General features: G+C 36.7%; 1 protein-coding gene across 1 annotated transcript in view; it reads left to right on the top strand.

The window, feature by feature from the left end:
• EPHB1 (EPH receptor B1) overlaps nt 1–21,467 on the top strand; it is a 303,154-nt gene that overhangs the window by 181,017 nt on the left and 100,670 nt on the right. The window contains exon 4 of the mRNA XM_032225657.1: nt 15,664–15,819. Coding sequence (XP_032081548.1) covers nt 15,664–15,819 — 156 coding nt within the window. The remainder of the gene's footprint in view (nt 1–15,663; nt 15,820–21,467) is intronic.

Below are 21,467 nucleotides of genomic sequence, written 5' to 3'. Positions count from 1 at the left end.
CTTTTTTCTTACCAAGATCAAATACTTTTTAATCTGTTGACTAGTGGTTTTATGACAAGCTATGTGGAGCAATCCTAGCTATTGCCACTGAAACTTGATTGTTTTTTTAAAGTGGATATTGCATCTTCAGGATGTCTATAAAACTCGTCATATTTTTTAAAAAGACATGAACAAACTGAAGCTTGTCACCAGAACTGCAATAATATGAAAATGATAAAATGATAAGGAAAATGATAAAATGACATGACAGAAAAAAGGAGTGGCTTGGAGGGACAGGAAATATTTAGCTTTGAGAAGCCTGCAAGGAGATAGGAGAGTTGCCCTCCAGATCACAGAACACAGAATAACAGAATTCAAAAGGACCTTGGAGATCTTCTAGTCAAACCCCCTGCTCAGGCAGGAAACCCTACACCATTTCAGGTCCGAAATGGAATAGAATGGATCTAAAGGATTATGTCATAACAGGCTACTGAGAATTTTTCCATAATCCAAAAAAGAATGATTTAAAATTACAATGCAATAGATTTCTGTTGGTAATTGTAAAAATTATACTCATACTACTGATAGTAAGAAATGTCCAGCAATGTCTCTGGAGGTAATGAACATTTTTTAAATGGAGGTGTTTTCACTGAAGGTGGATGGCCATCTGCCAGGGAAACTATAGTAATGGGCAGGGCATTATCTCAATGACCTCCAGGATCTATTCCAATCTTTTCAATCAGTGATTATAAGGCTACAACGTTATTCCTTTTGTGTGTTTAATTCTTTAAGTATGAATGAAAGATGACATTCAATGTATACACATTCTCCATATTAATGCAGAAGTAGACACATGAAAGAAATGTATACACATTGTCCATATTAATGCAAAAGTAAAAGCCTATACTGAAGGGATAATTAAGGCACTTGTATGCAGTACATAAAGTAAGCAAGCTCAATCTGTCTTTCGGAAGATGAACTGACAGACACATGAAAAGCAAGATCAGAATAGTCTGACCAGTGACAAATTGGTTGCCCTAAATATCCTCATTGATTGCTATAATCTGAGCCAGTCAGTGCACAATTAGTTACATTGTACTGTTCCTTTCCTGCTATTAGAACAGCAGCCAAAATAAAATGGAATTGTTATAAAAGAAAAATTTCAAAGATTGGAAGGAAAACAGAATAAATGTTTTTTGTTGGTAGCTCTCTCTTGCTGCTAACAAAAGATGTAGCTAACTAATGGCAATTTAATACAAAAATAGGTTCCTTTATTAATTTTCTTGTAGGTTTATTCACACCTTTGCTATCTGTAGTTAATATTGTCTGATAAAATAGGGAATTTACAAATATAGTTGACGGATTTTATTACAAGGAAGCAAGCAAATAATATTTTGAAGAATGCATAGCTGAAAGTTCCCCTTTGCTTTTATGAAAAGTATCATATTTATAAGCATTCTAACATTCTATTGTGTGTTATTATTTTACACATTATAAAATCTGACCCAGGAATATTTCTATTTGAGTAATACAGAACAATGTACTCTGTTGTTATCCATGTTGTTAAGGTATAAGAAATCACACCAGATACTATTTGTCTTTAGATAAAGAGATACCCTAACTTTTACCATGTAAGTACTTGTTCTGTATTAATCAAAGAGAAATATTCCTGGCTCAGATTTTATAATGTGTAAAATAAAAACACACAAGATTAAGAATGCTTAGGTGAAGAAAGACCAATAGATGAGCATGTTTTAAGACCCTGGAAAAAATAGCCATCAGTTGACTGTTATCTGCTGAATATAATCTTTGAAATTACATACTATAGATCTGCATGCTGCAAAATCTAGCCAAATTCCTGTCTTTTAAAACGAGTCTTGGCTATATTTGATGATAGGTACAACTCCATCTAAATTATTTTTCAATTAGCTAGTGGCAAAGTTGCACTAAAGAGCGAGAAAACTCTGTCAGGTTTATGAGTGCTAATGTAGCAGAGTGGATAAAAATACTTATAATCTCTAATAATGGAGGATCTTTCTTCAATCTGACTTCAGACCAATTTCCTAAATGTTATAGGCAAATAACAATAGTAATAAAATGATCATAATAAGTGTGATTTTTTTCTCCTTTAGCATATTGTAGTTTGAATGTCTCTTTCACTGAAATGGAGGATTATCATGGTGATTTATAACAAAATTATACGCACAATGAATTGAAAGTGGTTTACAAAAGTTTGCATTAGTCTCAATCTCATAGTTTATACTTTATGTTTGCATTTCCAATTGCTATTCTTTTTCTTCTCCTTAAATAAGGTGGCTACCTATTTCCCATTCATTCCATAGTCTGAGAGACAAGTAATGTTAATCAATCAATAGTTGTGTTGTTCTTTTTTTAATAAAGCTATTTTCACCAAACTAATTTCCAAATAAATATTTTGTCCTTAAGTAGCTTGATATAGAAGAAAAGGCTGCAATTCAACAGGTGAAAATTACATTTTAAAGTGAAAAAATGAATTAAGTTGGTGTCAGTATTTTTTGCTTTCATGCTGGCAAGAAACATTCTAAATATATGAACCTGCTAAATAATTGAGATGTTTTGTCAAGCAATTCCAACTTTTAAGCAGTTCTTAAGGGCAGCATCAACTACACCAATTGCAACAATGTGTGGAATCTTATTAGGCATGAATAAACATGAACAAATTATATCCAGAGCAGAACAGTTGAAACAATAACAGCAGCACAACAAAAATTTGTTCCCTTATTCCTAAACTCTTGTTGTGTTATAGGCATAATAATAGTGGTGTGGTGTAAAAAGGATATAAACTTCTTTAAAAAGCAGAATATAATGGAATTCAGTCCAATCTGCCTTTGTTGGCCTGGTCAGGGATCAAGGCTTATGGAAACTTTAGTCCAAAATAGACTTCCAAGTTTAGAAATGCTACATTAATGGGAGATTCTGCCTAGGGAATGATCAGACAAAAGACAGCATGGCTCGCAGCTGGATAATTTCTTGGACTGTAAGGGACATGGTGGGGATATTGTGCTTTCAGACTTGCAAGATTTTGTTAATTTAGCTTTACAGCAAGGTAGAATTAGCTTATCTTGTTGTGTGTCCTGTCTGGTCTAGCTGGTAAACCTGACAATCAGCTATCAAGAAAGGAATAGATATCTATGAACTCTAGAATGCCTCCTGAAGAATGTTTTCAGTTATTGTGGTGATAACTGAGTTTTTATCGAAAAGCATTTGTGGTTCTTTTGCCTTTCTTTTATGTGGTACATTCTGAATTCCTTTTACTATCTGAAAGAACTAACTGGAAGAACAGGATGCTTTTCTATGTTTTGAATTAGATGTTGAAAAATTTCAATAAAGATTAGGTGGCCTATTCTTTCTCAAGGAAATTGCTTCAAACTGATTGTTTCAGTTTGCTCTTATTAATTTCCCCTCCTTCAGTGTGAGGAGATGGTTCATATCCTGAGCAGCAGGCAATGGATGAGAATTACTTTCTTTTTATCTCTGTCACTGCAAAGATATATGGGATACTTAACATATTTCTTAAGGAAGAAATGTCACTATGGGTGTCACATTCCATGTGGAGACCAGAATTTGTGAAATGCTAGACAAAGTAGTATCAGTGGATGTTACAATTTATGCAAATTGGTATCTGTTAAAAAAGTAGTTTTTGTACTTTTCCTATTAGTAATTCTGCCTTTGGATTTACTAGTGATAGCTGTGGTAAGTAGTAGTATTGCATAATTAATACAAAATCAACTGTGGCTTCTTCTGAATTTGGTCAGGTTTGACCACAAATATCCATGCTTAATTAAATTCTAATATTCCAATATTATGCTGTGGTTCTGTTGTTCTATTGAAAAGTTTCTAGAAAATGCAATTGATTGAAAATGTGAAGGTTTTTATACTAATTGATCCGGGTAGCAGGGACCACATAATGCTTTAGCTGAAAATCTATATTTGTTACCAGTTGCTTAAATTAAGGTGATCTCTAAAACTAGGATATTAAAGTGTGGTTACTGTACATAAGGAATTGCCTCTCGTATTGTAAATCTGTCTGACCACAAAGTTTATAACAAGACTCATAGAGTTACAGAGGTACATCTATGAAGCACATGAAGACCTTTTCCACCACTGACCTTAGGGTACAGAACACACTTTCTTGGAAATTTTGTTTTGCTCCTATTCTCTCAATATTTAGAAAGTGGGTTAATAAACCACCTCTTTCAGTAGAATCTTAATGGATGAATGATTTTAGCTTTACCTTCTAAACTTTTATTTTTGTTTTCAAATCACCCATTCTATTTGCTATGTTTTCAGGATTTAACATCAATGTAACTCCCATTTAGTTCATTATTAGTACAAAGCATGCATAGTCCAAATATAAGGAAAAAGGATGTGATTGTTATCAGCATTTTAATTATATTTACATAGTCAGGGATAAGGAAAGACATTTGTTTTATTTGCACTTTCCAAATCAATGTGCAGATTGAAATGCAATTACATTTTAATATTTTTTCTGTACTTCTCCAATTTTTGTAGATCAGGTCTCTTAAAACAATTTACACACACTATTGAAGAAGGCACAATAGCAAATAAGTGGAAATATCAGGCACAATTGGATTTTATAGGAGAAAACCAGCTTATTAGTAAAATTGCAGATAAAGTAAAACTATATTGAGGTTTTCTTCAGAGTTATGAGATTATATTATTTTGACATTGGAAAAATAATGACATTGAGCAAAACCAAATTGATCAGGCCTGCCTAATCCTCCTAATGGTATAATTTGCATTAGGCTAGCAAGGAATTCCAATAGAAGATAATATACACTGTAGCTCAGGGTTGAATCATGAATTAAGATTAAGGTGACCAGATTTTAACATTGGTAAAGCAAGACACCATTGACCGGGGGGGGGGGGAGGAGGGTGTTTCTTGATTAATTGTTTTTTTTTAAATCGGGACTTTTTTAAAACGATGCGGGACGTGGGACAAATTGTTAAAAATCGGGACTGTCCCGCCAAAAGCAGGATGTCATCTTACGTTAAGGCCTCCAACGGTGCCAACCAACACGGAACCTTAAGATAGTACTTTTTCCTCACCTTTTCCCACACCCCCATCAAAATCTTCCGAATGTAATGTCCCATGACATACCTGTGGGGGGTATCTCTTTCTTGCCAGAGGGATGCATGCCATCCCTGTGGGAAGTCATGTCCCTCTATAGCCAATAAGCACTTTCTACTCAATGTCGCCCAATCCTTCACCCATGTCATAATTGCTGCACTATAATATCCTTCCCAGTTGGGTACTCCGAAACCTCCCAGTTCTTTACGTTTTTGCAACATTTGGGCTTTAATTCGTGCTTTCTTGCCTTGCCATATAAATCGAGCCACTATTATCTCCAAGGATTTTTTGAAAAATTGTCCAATTTAGTCGGTGCCATTTGAAACAAAAACAGAAATTGTGGTCCCCTTTTGATCCCCAATGGAGAAGCCCAGATTCACTTAACAGCCATGTTCCTGAGTTAACAACCACTATGATTCACTTAATGTGGCAATAAAAGGTCACAAAATGTGGCGAAATTCATTTAACAAACGTCTCCCTTAGCAATAGAAATTGAGGGATCAATCCTGGTCATAAGTCGATTGCAAAAGGCAGCTTTACTTGGAACAGGTGAGATTGTGTCCGAATCCCTTTCATGCCAACATCCCATCCTGTCCATGGGGAGAACTCCACAGGCGGACAAAAGCCCCAATCCCCTCTCAACCTCCAGCTGACTCTGCTATCCGCCATAACCACACATGACATTTAGATGCCCCTCAAAGGCAAAACTCAGGCGGCTGAATTCTAAAGGGGGAGGAGTAAAGGGGGGAATTTGAGGGGCAGCCCAAAGCACCGTCTGTCTAAATTTGCATCAGGCAGGTAGTAACATTTTCATAGACCATGATCACAGGAGCACCTGATCCTATGGAGAAACTCTTCCTGCATTCAGGCCCAGGCCTACAAGTGGAAGTACCCCTTCCTTCCTTTCTCCTTTCATGTTCCTTCTTTCCTTCCTTCCCTCCCTCCCTCTTTTTTCCTTCTAGCCTTCCTCCCTTTCCATTCTTTCTCCTTCCTTCCTCTTGTCTTCTGTCTTTCTGCTCTTTAGATCTCTCTTCCCTTTCCCTTCCTTCCTCCTTCCATCCTTTTACCTTCCCTCCTTCCTCCCTTTCTTCTTTATTTTTCTGTTCTTCCCCTTCTCTTCCTTTCTTCCATTATTTTCTTCTTTCCTCCCTCCCTCCTTTCTTTTTCCTTCCTCCTTCCATCCTTCCTTCTTCCTTCCTTCCTCTTGCTTATCTACCTTCACCTTATCTGTCTTTCTGCTCTTTTCCTCTCTTCCTTCCTTTCTCCTTCCATCCTCTCTTCTTTTCTCACTCACTCCCTTCCTCCTTTTCTCTTCCTTCCTCCTTTTCTCTTCCTTCCTCCTTCCATTCTTTCAGCTTCTTTCCTTTTGCCTATCTACCTTCTCTGTCTTTCTGCTCTTTCCATCTCTCTCTTCCCCTTGCTTCTATTCCTTCCTTCTTCCATCCTTTCACCTTCCTATTTCTTCCTTCTTCCTTCCTTCTGCCTATCTACCTTCACCTTCTCTGTCTTTCTGCTCTTTCCCCGTCTTCCCCTTTCCTCCCCTCCCTTCCTTTCTTTCTAGTTCAATCTTTTCTTCTTTTCTCCCACCCTTCCTTTTTCTTCCTTCCTTCCTTCCTCCTTCCTCTTGCCTATCAACCTCATTCTCTTTGTCTTTCTGCTCTTTCCCTCTCTTCCCCTTCTCTTCCTCCCTCCCTCCCTTCCCCTTCTTTTCTCCCACCCTTCCTTTTTCCTTCTTCCATCTTCCTCCTTCTCCTTCCTCCTTCTTCCTTCTATTCTTTCTCGTTCCTTCCATCTTTTCTCCTTCCAACTTCTTCCCCTCTCCCTTCTTCTTTTCCTTCCCCCTCCCTCCTTCCTTCCTCTCCTTGCCACTCTCTCCTTGGGAGGGGACAAAACCCAAGGGCTAACGGGGTTGGGGGTGGGGGGGGCAGCAGAGACCAAATAAAGTCAGAATATCTTATTAAAACTTTCCTATTTGTTGGATCGCATTGCTGCGAACTTATAAACCAAATAAGGGGAACATTTTGCAACCGATGGTGCTGCAAGGAAAGGAGGAGGAAGGCAGCCCTGCCGTTTTCCCACTTTTGTAAGGAATGAGAAACAGTGCTTTAATCCGAAGCAAAAGACGACTGCAATTGGAACTGCAGACAGGGAAAGATCCTTGTAGCACAAAACCCACCTTTGCATGGTTGTGAGAACACAGGTAAAACAAAAAAAGCACAGCGCCCTCCTGAAACTGCATTAACATAACATGTCTCCACACTCTGAATGGGACTTGGCGTGACTCTGATTTGAATACAAGCACACGGAGCTGGGCGGGGAGATAAGCACCTTTATTTGCATTTTATCCAACCGTGATGCTTTTCCCGGGGCTCCCCATGACTTTTTGCAGATTTTTCCTTTCGTGCGAAAGTAAGGTGACCAGATTTTAACATTGGTAAAGTGGGACACCATTGACCGGGGGGGGGGGTTCTTGATTAATTTTTTTTTAAAAAATCAAGACTTTTTAAAAACACTGTGGGACGCAGGACAAATTGTTAAAAATCAGGACTGTCCCGCCAAAAGCGGGACATGTGGTCACCTTAAGTAAGATGGTAATTCATTACCTAGTCAGAAATGTCTGCAACCAATCTACCAAGCTCAGAGAGCACTAACTTATCCATGGCAAGGAATTCCCCAGGGAATTCAGTGTTAATGAGTCTGAATTTCCAGATTCTGCTCTTTGTGTTAGGGTTTCAAGTAACACCCCTAACGAAAGAAGATTCCGAGGCTTGAGTTTCCTCAAAGTTTCATTTTATTAGAGATGTCATATTGGCACATTTGGGAAAACCTGAATGATTCCAAGTTTTCCCCACCCAAACAAAAGTTCAAGTCCCTGCCCAGCACCCACATGTCCATCACATGGTCCAATCAGGCACACCACTCCAGGTGCAAGGCCAGACGTCATTGACTCTTTGAGAAAGAAATGTTATTTTGACTGTATCTATCACGCTCCGTATGATCGCCCCTCCCAATTTCCCACAGCATTAAATGTGGCAAGTCTGAAGGCCCAATACAAAAGATGACTTCCAGGCCTGACACCTTGGTTACCAGCCACAATTTCCCTCATTTTATCTCTAAGCTCTCTGGTATCTTATTTTGGAGAGAAAAAAAAGGCTAAAGAAGGAAGAAACGGATTGGGCTGGCAATGCTTTGGATTGTGGGACATTTAAAATATTGAGAACAGGGCATGAACATTTTCCTAACATTAGCCAGCTGCAAAACTTCAATTTGTTAGTAAGTCAACTGGTGAGTTTCTCCCACTATGTCTCTGACGGTCTCCCTTTTACAAACGTTTATGAGGAGATTTATGCTTCTATATTTTATAGTTTCTATCTTTAATTGGATATTTGTCTTGGATAGCCCTCTGCCAATAAAGAAGAATATTTGTAGCTCCAGATTGAAATGACGTTGCCTAGTTTGGATAGCGAAATGTCTGCAAGAAAACAATTGATCTCAGAAAGCACCATATAGTCTTGTGCACTAGGAACAGAGGGAAATGAATAGAGGTACGGCTACCAGATGTTTAGCTACCTTTTTGTCATTATGTGTTCCATTTGGTAGACTCAGCCTTACAATCAAAGTTTGTCCAACACCTTTGACTTTCACAAGTAATCTTTTCCTGTGCAGCTTTTCTGTGCTGTGCAGCACCTCCCAAATAAGTGCTAACTACAAGTTAACACGCTCTGCTCTATGACCTTGATCAGTACCTCCAGGAGCTCCTGACTGGAATTTCCATACCTTTAATCAGCTACATGCTGAATGCTTTTGCTTCCTTACTGGCTCTAGTACATTTGTGTGATTGAAAAATCAATCTTCCTGATGCTGGGAAAAATAATTTCATTTACATGTAGTGCTAAGTACTTGTAGGGGGACTTCTTTATGGTACTTTTTGTCACAAATGCCAAGAAAATTAGACAGTGTGTTTTTCCTCCCATTTATCTTCCTTTTCAAATGTCCATGCCCCCCTTTGCTTCTTCAGATATCTCATAAATAAAAATATAGCAGTTATGGGCTCTAAGAATTAGAAGAAACAAAAGAAAGGAGGGAAGGCAGGGGAGAAGGAAGTAAGGGGGGGAGGGAAGAAAAGAGGGAGGGAAAGATACCTAACCTTTGATGTTTATAATGATTTGATAGTATGGGAATATCTCGAAATGTAGTTGTATTGTTTGTTACAAGTTATGGATGTTGTATTTTCTTTTTACCAATAAAATCTTTTAAAAAAAAAAGAATTAGAAGAAACAAGTAAGAACTAATCAAGCATGCTAATATTTATATTAGTGCAAGAAAAATGCAATTGATTGACAGTGAAAAACAGGTGCTATGTTTAGAATAGAATAACAGAGTTGGAAGGGACCTTGGAGGTCTTCTAGTCCAACCCCCTGCCTAGGCAAGAAACCCTACACCACTTCAGTCAATGGTTATCCAACATCTTCTTAAAAGCTTCCAGTGTATACAATGTATACAATGAACTATACACTTGTCTGTTCTATAATATTTAAGCCAGTCATCAAACTAAAACAATATTTAACTGAATGATGGATAATTATATATTATAATTATAGTTACAACCATTTGTAATTCACAGGTCAGCAGAACATGACATTTTGGTTTGCAGCACATCTGCAAAACCAGACTTTGATAATCTACTGTATTTGCTTGGATAAATAACTGAAATCCTGCCATATAGCATTCCACTGGAGGATGAAGACAGAAACATAGCAAAACAAAGATCTATGCACAGATAATCCTCGACATACAACCAAGTCAAAGCAGGGAACTTATGATCTGAATTCAAAATTGGTGGTTGGGGCCCTTGAAGGTGCCATGACCAACTTTTATGATCATTACAACATACACCTTAATGGGCAGGTTCCATTCAGCCATATGTAATAAGTTACCAGTGTGTGATAAATGCAGAAATCTCTTGGATATATATGGAAGTGTAATTAATTCCATAGTCAATAAATTATCATTATTTAGATGGAACAGAAATATGAACATTAACAATGTTTACAACAGGGTTAAAGTATAGAGAAATCCACAAAATTTACAGAAACTGGAATATTGTAAAGATAGCATTGAAACCAGCCTTTGCCATTAAGCATTATAGCACACTGAAAAGATGTCTTTAAAATAAATCCTGACAGTAATTTATTAATGAATAATTTTCTTTTTCCCCCCAGTTATGTTACTTTCTGGTTAAGTTGACTAAAATACTTACTATTTTGACTTGCATTGTACCAAAAGAATTTCCCTAGCGCTGCCTATTTTTCAGATATGAAGGGCAATTACTTTCCCTACCCCAGCTGAACAGAGATTTTTTATTTTTTAATTGAAGTCGAATTAAGGTGCCTCTAGCACATATCTTCACCATTGATACTGGTGTGTGACTGGTATTAGTTCTTTTTAAATACCATATTTTTTGGAGTATAAGAATACACTGAATACAGCATTTTTTGCCTCCCGAAGCCCCGCCCCTTCACCAAAATGGCCATGCATAGCTTGAAGGAGGCTTTCAGAGAGCTCCTGAGGGCTGGGGAGGGCAGAAATTAGCAAAAAATGGGTCGTTTTTTGCTCAATTTTGCCCTCTCCCCAGCCCCCAGGAGCACTCTATAAGCTTCCTAATCCTCTTTTTTTACCCCAATACTCTCCTAAGTACCTTTTAAAAGCAAATCCATAACACTGTATAGCCCAAATGCATAAATAATTGTATCTATTTACTATCAGCTGGGAGCGAACTGCTTTGCTCCAACTTTGAAGTGGGCCTGCCCGCCCCTGCACAATACACACCTATATTTCCTTTTCCAAATCCCAGCTGATTGGCGTAGCACCTCAGCTGTTTCTCTCACTAGCAGTAATGCCAAAGATGAGTTTTCTATAAACTGCTCACACAAAGCGCGCACTCAGCTAACTGATTGTTAAACTGGTAGGATCCCACCCCTGCTTTGATCCATCTGTTTCCTTTCATATTGTAATTGATATGTAAAGAAAGATGTTTGGAAGAAAAGAAAATACAACTAATTCAGCTTTGGCCTAGGCCTCTTCTATAGTAGTTGGAGCAAGCAATTCTGTCCATCATTGGCATTTTGTGTTGAACATCACAAAGTGTGCAGAGTTGATAGATATCAACTCTGATAGATGTATAGCAATAGCACTTAGACTTATATACCGCTTCATAGTGCTTTACAGCCCACTCTAAGCGGGATTATATGCAAAGATCCAACCATTATCAGTGCTCTAGTTTTCTATTTATGATTGTATTTCTAACTTTCTGTTGAACACATATTAAGGTGATATTATAGAAATGCTTGCAATTTGCGATGAGATAATCAAAAGATTTTATAGGTGGCTTTCATGAATATGGAGACATCTTCATATGAATAGTGAAAAACTGTTAAAAGTGATCAAAGAAGAGATTTTTGAACAACTGGAAGGTGAATGTGACAGTTCTCCAGACAGTTTCTTGCCTCATTCTCTTATTCTTTTTACCCATCCTTACTATTCCTATTTCTTTATCTACCTTTTGTCACAGGAATTGAATCTTGATTATTGTCACACAATGTGGATATTATGCATGTAAAGCATATTATTATTCAGTTATTATGTAAATCAGACACTCACAGCCTACCAAAATGAATAGAAATGTGTTACAGTAGGCGATGTGAGTCTCTATTCTTAATGGCATATCATCCTTCATTATGATTATAAGAGACGATTCCATGTCAAGTTAATGCTTCTTATACTTATTTTAGATTTGCTTATTTATTTCAGCATCAAAAAACTCCATTCCAAACAAAAATTTCACACTGGACTTACGTCAACTATTAATTTTAGCTCACCTATCTCATTAAGATGAGATCCCAGCTGCCTCAGTCTTTCTTGTATATATTTCTATCTTAGCATTAGAAAACTAGAGCCAGGCCTTTCAGAATTTTGAATTCTAGTGGCTTGGTTAAAAACAAATACAAAAAACAATTCTGCCCCAATGCCAAAGCTACCAATTGGATTGAAAAGATTAACATTTATAATGTATTCAATTGTGTGAGAAGATCTGAACTTAGGTTGCAACTGCTATGCCATGCTACTAAAATCTTGACAGCTGGCCATTTATGCAGGGTGAACTAAACATAATGGCCTGAACTTCTGAAGGAATGTGCCATATAAAAATATATGTGCTGTACAAATATTTACAGCTAGTAGCAGCAGTTTTGCATGAATGTCTTAGACGCCTGATTCCAAGGCTACCATGCTGAAAAAGGACAAAATACAAATGAATCCAAATGAATACCAACAGCTAATGTTATCGATTATAACTGCAAGAGTTTCATGGTATCATTGTATCATTAATGAATAGTAAACAAAAATCTTTACTATAATAACAGATTAGTACAAGCATCGATTAACTTGGAAATAACACTAGTTAGACTGGTTACCAGGGCCACCATTTATGTTTGCATTAAAACTGAATAAGAATGATAATGATAGCAGTTTTAGGGTAAATGTCTATGGGGATTTTCAATCACCCATGTCATGGTTGTTCCAAAAATGCTTTTTCAAAAAGCAACTGGACGTTCTTGTTTTTCCTTGAAGATATTTCACTTCTCACCTAAGAAGCTTCTTCGGAAATGTCTTCAAGGAAAAACAAGAAAGTCCAATTGCCTTTTGAAAAAGCACCTTTGGGATAGTTTTAGGGTAGTTTGTGAAAGATACAAAGTTTTGCACAACATTCATATCTAGCTGTGGGCACAGAAGACATTAAACTGGAATAATTCCATTTGCAAGCATGAAAATGACATTTTACTAGAATTCTTAAAACAGATACTTATATGATTTACTTTAATAGGATGTGTAGTAGGAGTAGGATTTCATTGAAAGGTCTTTGCTTAATTTTTGTACTGTTAAACCCTCTGAATATTTATGGTGATTTACAACAGAAACTAAAATAAGTTAATATATCATGAAACAAAATATGATAATGTATATCCATTGATGTCAAATTTTAAAACTTGTGTTAAAAACACTATTTTGAACACATTCCTAAATATAGGGAAATGAGAATGTCATGAGGATCTCTTGGGAAGGCTGTTCCAGAAAATTGAAACCATTACTGACAAACAGAAGCTTATAGTTCTTTTTTCCAAATCTTCCCATGTAGTGAACTTTCAGGATTATCCCATGAGATGTGTAGACTGGTAGATTCCAGGGGTGAAATTCAGCAGGTTCTGAAAGGTTTTGGAGAACCGGTAGTGGACATTTTGAATAGTTTGGAGAACCGACAAATATCATCTCTGGCTGGCCCCAGATTGGGGTAGGAATGGGGATTTTGCAGTGTCCTTCTGCTGCCACGCCCACCAAGCCACGTCCACATAATCGGTAGTAAAAAAAATGAATTTCACCATTGGTAGATTCTATTCAAAACAATAATCCTAGAAGTACTATTGGGCTTTGTACATGAAAAGAAACACTTCGATTTTCACTTTGAATATGAGTCATGGTTCCTTAGTGGTTTGAATGCTGCCCACTGCCAGCAGTCTGGCAGTTCACATCTCACTGCCTCAAGGTTGACTCAGCCTTCCAACCTTCCAAGGTCAGTAAAATGAGGACCCATTGTTGGGGGCAATATGCTGACTCTGGAAATCACTTAGAAAGGGCTGCAAAGCACTGTGAAGCAGTATATACATCTAAGTGCTATTGCTATTGAATTACACATAGAAATTTATGGTAACTAATGGAAATCCTATATTACTAGTGTTATATGTGAAAAACAACTTTCTTCTGCTATTGCTTTTGAGTAGCCCTCAAAGGCAGCCCTAAGTAGAGCACATTGCAATGATTTATATAAGACATGACAAGGATATTAATTACTCTCATCGCTGTCTTTTTGTCAAGGCTGCAATTGGTCTACCAGAACAATCTGAAGAAAGGCACAATCAGCACAGCCTCCATATAGCAGTTTTCATGATTCTCAGAGAACTACTGTATCTAGAGTCGCCACATGAGCATACAGAAAACCAGTCCGTTTCCATATAAACAGCAGTTAAGTCTTGCTGGGATTCAATACCAACTTTTTAGTCACTTTACAAATCTTGATAGTCTCCAGGACCTCGTCAGGATTTCCATCATAACATATCACCAGCATTCCTTGGATAGAAAGATCTGTTTAGATATCATCAGTATGTTTATGATGAATAATTTTCCTTAGTAATTATTGTTGGTCAATTCAGTTGGCAGAATGGTACAATAATAAATTGAATGAGAATTGTATGGGGCTTTGAAGAATTGTACATTATTAAAAATTAAAAACTATTAAAAATTAAATATACCCTTGAACTGAGTTTAATCCCTACTGACTGTAAGGATATTGCAACTTTTGGCAGAGTGGGTGTTTGCCACTGGATTTTTTTTTTCATTTCTCAGTCTGGTCCACAATCCTGAATTTCTGTGTTAAAAATCGATCAGATAACATTTTCAATTCAATATTATAAATGCAAAAATTCCCAATAAAATGTTGTCCCTCAGATTGTTAGTCATATGCATTTACTTATTAAATTTGTATGCCACCCATTTTACTGTTAAAACAACATATAACAGAATATCTTGGCACTAAGGAGACTCAGAACCAATTCCTATTACTTAGGGATTTCTGCAAATATGGTACTGTCTCCTGCTTTCAGAGACTTTAGGCTCTTTAATAAAATATGTACCAAAAAGTTGTGAATTTTGGCAGTGATTTTAAAATACGGCAGTTAGATTGTTAGTCGTAACATGCCAGCATAATCATATTCTATGTCCGTTCTTTACCAATTGCAGTACCAACAATTCGATTCTGAGTTCAATATATTATCCATTTCAGTTAGTTGAAAAGCTGTGAAAAAAAGATATCTTAAACATTAATCTAATCTAGAATGCTTTTGCTCATCTAAGTCTATTCTACAGATGCCTCTACCAAATTAGATGATTTTTTAGGTTAAAAGAGAAAGGATACTTCAATAGAAATGCCATGTTTATGGAAGTCCTTTCCTACAAAGATTTGTCAGGGCTCCATTTTAAAGTCTTTTCAACAACTAACCAGAGAAAATCTTAATATTTTTCTAAGCATTTAATTAATACAGTCAGGGCTTTTATAACTTAACAGTGTTTAACTATGAAGATGTTATAAATGCTGTATGTATTATAACTGCAGTTGATGATTTATCCTGATTATTGTCCTTTGTCTTTATTAGGTTTAGCAGACAAGTTTTAGTTATTATGTGTTTAGAAGCAAAGTACATAAGCAACAAAGTTAGTCCCAAGACATTCATAGATTACCTATCCATACAGTTATCTCTATGCTTGATTTCAAGACATTTCCTCATGAATTCTATTAAAATTAGAGAAGTAAATGCTACATTAAAACTATGATAATGTCATTTTTTTCAACATTTTTGATAACACATATCAAAGCAAGTTTAATCTTTTTTGTGCTATATAATCTTGATTCAAAAAAAACTCCTCTCTTCTCTGTCCTCTTGTAGCTTGCCCAGCAGGGATGTTCAAAGCTCATCAAGGAATAGGAATCTGCTCACAATGTCCTCCCAACAGTCGCTCCACATCAGAAGCTGCTGCCATCTGCACTTGTCGCAACGGATACTACCGGTCTGACTTTGATCCGTCAGAGGTAGCTTGTACTAGTAAGTACTAGTATTTATTTCTGAGAACAGGTTGGCTTCAAAACTAATTGGATCCATTCTTTGTAGATAGATCTGGAGAAACAACATTCAGGAATAACCATGTTTTGGAAATGATCTAGAAGGGCACTGAACTCCAGGTCACAACCTTCCTGTATTTACTACAGCATTTACTTCCTGCATTTTCCAGGTTCAGATTTAAAAGTCATATGAATTTTAAAGAGACAATTCCTTAAAAAGCTCACAACTATATTTTTCTTTCAAACTTGCATGGAAGCCTAAAAAAATTCTGCATGATTTAATGAGTAGCAGAGATTTGCTCATATGATGTCCAAATCATTTTGAAGAAGATGTACACATAAAAGAAAAACTTGTTAAATTATTTTTAATAGACTGAAAAAAATGTTAGTTAACCTTTAGCTTTCAGACTAGTACATAGCTGATTACAAATATAGGAAGTCTATTTAATAGGGAAAAAATCATTCTTTAACATGTACCAACAAGAGAAAGGATATCATCAAAATTAGTATTTCCTAGCAGAACAGCAATAGTAGAAACATAGAGAAAAAGGAAAAAGGAAATGAAAACGTATCAACAACTATTATTACAAGATCTAGGAACAAAGGATCATGATTTAGGAATGGATGATTGTTGTTGTTAGTCACGAAGTCGAAGTCGTGTCCGACCCATCACTATCCCATGAACAACAGTCCTTAAGGCCTTCCTGTCATCTACCATCCCCCAGAGCCCATTTAAGCTCATAAGGACTACTTCAGTAACTCGATCCAGCTACCCAGTGATGGGTTTCAATTTATTTTACTGCTGGTTTGCTCATGTGTATGTCCAGGCGGATGGGTGAAGCCTCCTGCCACTGCCACTATCGGTTTGCCCGATCCGGGGCAAACTGGCAGAAACCCATCTCTGCAGCCACCTCATTGGACAAGATCCATCTCATTGGATGGGATGGATGATATTAACCATTAAATGTTAATGACAGGCAGAAATAAGTAAGTATAATAAAAGGATGAAAACTTTGAGTCTTCTAAATGACTGTTATCCAGATTATTGGCATGTATGTTATATTAGACACAAAATAAATCATTAATGGTTTTTCATAAGTAGGAGAAATTTTCTTTTCATGTGAATTTATCCTTTGTTTAAACAATAAAATACTATTTCTTCATAAGAGATGCATTAGCAGTTGTAATGTTTCAGTACTTAATCTATTGGTTTATCAAAGCTAGAAATTTAGGATCTCTGAAGTTTTAACTTGAATGTGTGCGCATTCAGAGTATGCCAAAGAAATGGAATTGTCTATAATATCTATGAAGGGAGCAGAAGACAATGGATTGACAATCCCATATTAGGGGAAAAGAAATCCCTGAAAGCTTTCTTGATTTTTCAGCCTTACATCCAGTGTGATTTCTACTATTATCTATTATTTCAATTTGTACTTCATTTGTAATTTAATCTTGTTTTGGAAAAATTAATATTTTGTAATTCATGTGTGTGATTTATTATAACAAAATGTTGCAGAGACATTTTGAAAATTATTTTTTGCTGCTTGGAGACTGCTGCCCCCCTCCCCGTATTTCCAAGGAAGAGGTGGATCTTTCCAACTTCCTTTGCAGCTTGCTTACATAGAAGTCTATATTAGTATACTACTTTCTGCATAATGCTTCTGTAGGTAATTGCATTGTAGTTATGAGTTGCCTAATGTGTGTTTGGAATAAGAGATTAATTTCTATATTCTGCTTGATCACTGGTAACAGGAAGTGTAGTAAATAAATCTGTTTTTATTGCCTCTTGTTATATAGCTGATTTACTAGAGAAGTACTGTATGTAAAAAAAAGTCAATTTGTTGTTTTTTATTTCTGCTCGTTAAGAACTAATTTTAAAATGTTTTAATTTGAGGCGCCAGATGTTCTGTTCCCAAAGTGTTATATGCCATAGGAGTAAATAAATTTAGTACTGTATGGTAGCTGTTGCTGCTGTTCACTTCCTTGACAGTGCATTTCCTGCTTTATGGAGCTTTTCACTAGTATGCTTTTAGAGTTCCCCATTTAGTGCTAGGGATGCAATTTTCATTAGCTTCTATACATTTCACAAAACAGTAAAAAGCAGGATAGAAATCATTGTAAGACTAAGCTAGAGTGGATAGCCAATACATATTGCACTGAACCTTGTGAAACATTTTGTCTGTACATGTATAACATTTGTGTAAAGGATTATGTTTGTTGCCCCATCCCTTCCCATCTAATCCCCACTTTCAATAGAAGAGAGAAAGGTATTTTTTGGACAGCAAAATTTTGCATGTTGTAAAAAAAATGGAATAATGACACCAATGTTGTTCAGCAAAAGCAGAAACCGAAACCCAAGGAACATAAAATTTAAATCATTGCTATGCGTACGAAAAGGGCACCAGGTTTTCCAGAGCCAATGAAAACAATATTGTGACTGGTTAGATGGACAGTCACAAAAGGTCTGTTGGTTATTCCAGTTTGAATACTTTTTTGTACATAATAGAGATGGGAAATAGGGCACCAGGAGATCTTGCTTTATTCTGCACCAAAGGAACAGTTGATAAATAGCCTATCCATCATTATGGTCTTAGGTAATGGCCCAAATTAACATCTATGCCATTCTTGTCCATATTGTAATGGTTATGAGTTGTTACAATCTCAAACTTGTGGATTCGCTTAATTCTATTATGAATGCAGAATTAATATTTTTATAAATTTACTGATTTATTAAACATATAAACTTATATTTTCTAGAAAGACAAGCTAAATTCAAAGCAGTTGAAGGCAAACCTTTTGACTTGTCTTTTTGACCACACAGAGCCATAGTTACTGATGGTAATTTTATGATGTTAGGAAAGTTGTTTCCTCCATTTCTAGCCAATCCTACCCCTTTGCTCATCCAGTAAGAAATATTTCTTATTGTGAGCCTATTAAACTGTTTTTGGCAGCTTTAATCTAGATAATTCAGAACAGTGGAACATACAGTATTATGAATTATACAGTAATCACTCAAGAGTTCTACAGTTACTTTTAAAATTTGAGCAAGAAGGTGTGTGTAAGCAGACAGAAAAACAACAGAACAATAATGGTCAAATTACTATTAACAAGAAAGCTAAAATACTATTTCAGAGTCCTGGAAAAGCTTAACCTTCTGAAACTTAATGAGGGCAAATAATAACAGTCATAGGTCTGCATAAAATTTTCTATAGATATTTCTCTCTCTCTCTCTCTCTCTCTCTCTCTCTCTCTCTCTCTCTCTCTCTCTCTCTCTCTCTCTCACACACACACACACACACACACACACACACACCTCATGAAAAGTGACTGGCCAATGTACAATGTAGAAATGCACAGGTACAGTATAGGTGGTACCTTGATCAACAGTAATAACTGTGAAAGGGATCTTGGAGTCCTAGTGGACAACCATTTAAATATGAGCCAGCAGTGTGCAGCAGCTGTCAAAAAGGCCAACACAGTTCTAGGCTACATAAACAGAGGGATAGAATCAAGATCATGTGAAGTGTTAATACCACTTTATAATGCATTGGTAAGGCCACACTTGGAATACTGCATTCAGTTTTGGTCGCCATGAGGTAGAAAAGATGTGGAGACTCTAGAAAGAGTGCAGAGAAGAGCAACAAAGATGATTAAGACTAAAACATATGAAGAACAGTTGCAGGAACTGGGTATGTCTAGTTTAATAGAGAGAAGGACTAGGCGAGATATGATAGCGGTATTCCAATATCTCAGGGGTTGCCACAAAGAAGAGGGAGTCAAACTATTTTCCAAGGCACCTGAGGGTAGAACAAGAAGCAATGAGTGGAAACTAATCAAGGAGAGAAGCAACTTAGAACTGAGGAGAAATTTCCTGACAGTTATAACAATTAATCAGTGGAACAGCTTGCCTCCAGAAGTTGTGAATGCCCCAACACTGAAGTCTTTAAGAAGATGTTGGATAGCCATTTGTCTGAAACGGTATAAGGTTTCCTACCTAGGTAGGGGGTTGGACTAGAAGACCTCCAAGGTCCCTTCCAACTCTGCTATTGTATTGTATTGCTAATTAAGCAAAACAATAATATATATTTGCTACATTTGCTAAGAATACCTTTGTATGTAAGCTGTCAGATCGCAACTACATTTAGAAAATGAGGTGGGTTTGCATATTTTGTGACAATTAGAGTAGACAGATATGGAATTGTCAGCTTTCTTTTCCTCAATGTCTTTTGGGTTAAAATACAGGTTTACAATTATGTAGTATTATTGAGTATATAAGTGTAAGAGAAAAGCAGGCAGAGCAGGGAGGGTAGAGAGTGGAGTTAAATGAATCATCAGCCTACAGTCATTACATTGCCCCCAAACAGTCTAAGTCCAACCACTCTTGAATTTGATTGATTCTTATCTGGCACAAATTTAGTGTTGAACTTTCATTGACTAAATTTTTGTATATAGGCTTGAACAATAAATCTTCTCAACTGCAATTTAGTGTATAGTCCTGATTTTTTGTGCCTGACAGCTAGAAGCCTATGACTGATTTGTTCTTATTTAATGATATTAAAAAGTAGCATGCTCCCCCCCATCTACACTATTTCTCTGTTGCTGCATACTTTTCTGAATGTAGCCCTAAGCACAGATCCCTGGTCATTCCTATTTGGGAAGATTCAAATTCCTCAAAGGTTAATTTGTTGATTATTAGGACAATACATGGAATTAAAACAAGGAGTGGATGGGCTAGTGCAAAATTGTATGAGCATCCTTGTTTCTCTTTCTCAATTCTCTTCCCACAAACAGCAGATTGCAGGCAGAAAGGGACAATTTGCCACAACCATCTCACCCTTGCTGACTCATCCTGGCCAATTCACATGGGACAACTCACCACAGTCAACTTGCCCACGGGACAACTCACTGCAGGACAATTCAACATAGGATAATTCATGAGAGAGACAAGTAGAATTGCAGTTCAACTCAGCCTCGAGTACTTGAGAAAGTTCAAACCTAAAGCAAGAAAACACCCGCTGCAATTCTCTTGGTTCCTCTCTTGAGTTACCGCACAATAAATTGTTATTTAGCGAGTTGTGCCATGACAGGTTGACGAGGGTGAGTCAGTCGGGGCAAGACAACCATGGCAAGTCAGCCACAGCAAGTTGTCCTTGGCCTGATTGCAGAAAAGAGTTAGCTATCTCTTACCAGAGACCTGAACTGATTTCTTGAAGATGGTGTTTGAAATTAACTTTGAAACTGCATGTGAATCTCTAGGTTGCCCATTTCTGGTCTTGATGAAGGAAACGCAATAGCTCTGGAAACTTTATTTTAATCAATGATACTGGATTGGCTTTTCCAAGGCAACCTGGTGATAAATGAGCTTAATAATATCCTTTGGCTACAGGTTTGTTGTATTGGAAGAGGGGAGATTCTTACACAATCCAGTTTCCAATCTGAGCTTGGCTGCCCAAGTAAATCTTTCTTCCCTTCATTCCCCTTGATTTTTCTGAAATAATCAAGGCTTTCTGGAGAGTATGTATCTGCCTAATAAAAAGAGAATCAAACCATGACTTTATCTCATGGTTTATCTATTTACTGAACAATGTTGGAAATACAATATTTTTGCCACATGGATTTCCTATTTTGAAT

The sequence above is a fragment of the Thamnophis elegans genome, chromosome 10 (assembly GCF_009769535.1).
Source record: "Thamnophis elegans isolate rThaEle1 chromosome 10, rThaEle1.pri, whole genome shotgun sequence".
NCBI classification, from domain to species: Eukaryota; Metazoa; Chordata; class Lepidosauria; order Squamata; family Colubridae; genus Thamnophis; species Thamnophis elegans.
This window is presented reverse-complemented; position numbering and strand designations above follow the sequence as displayed.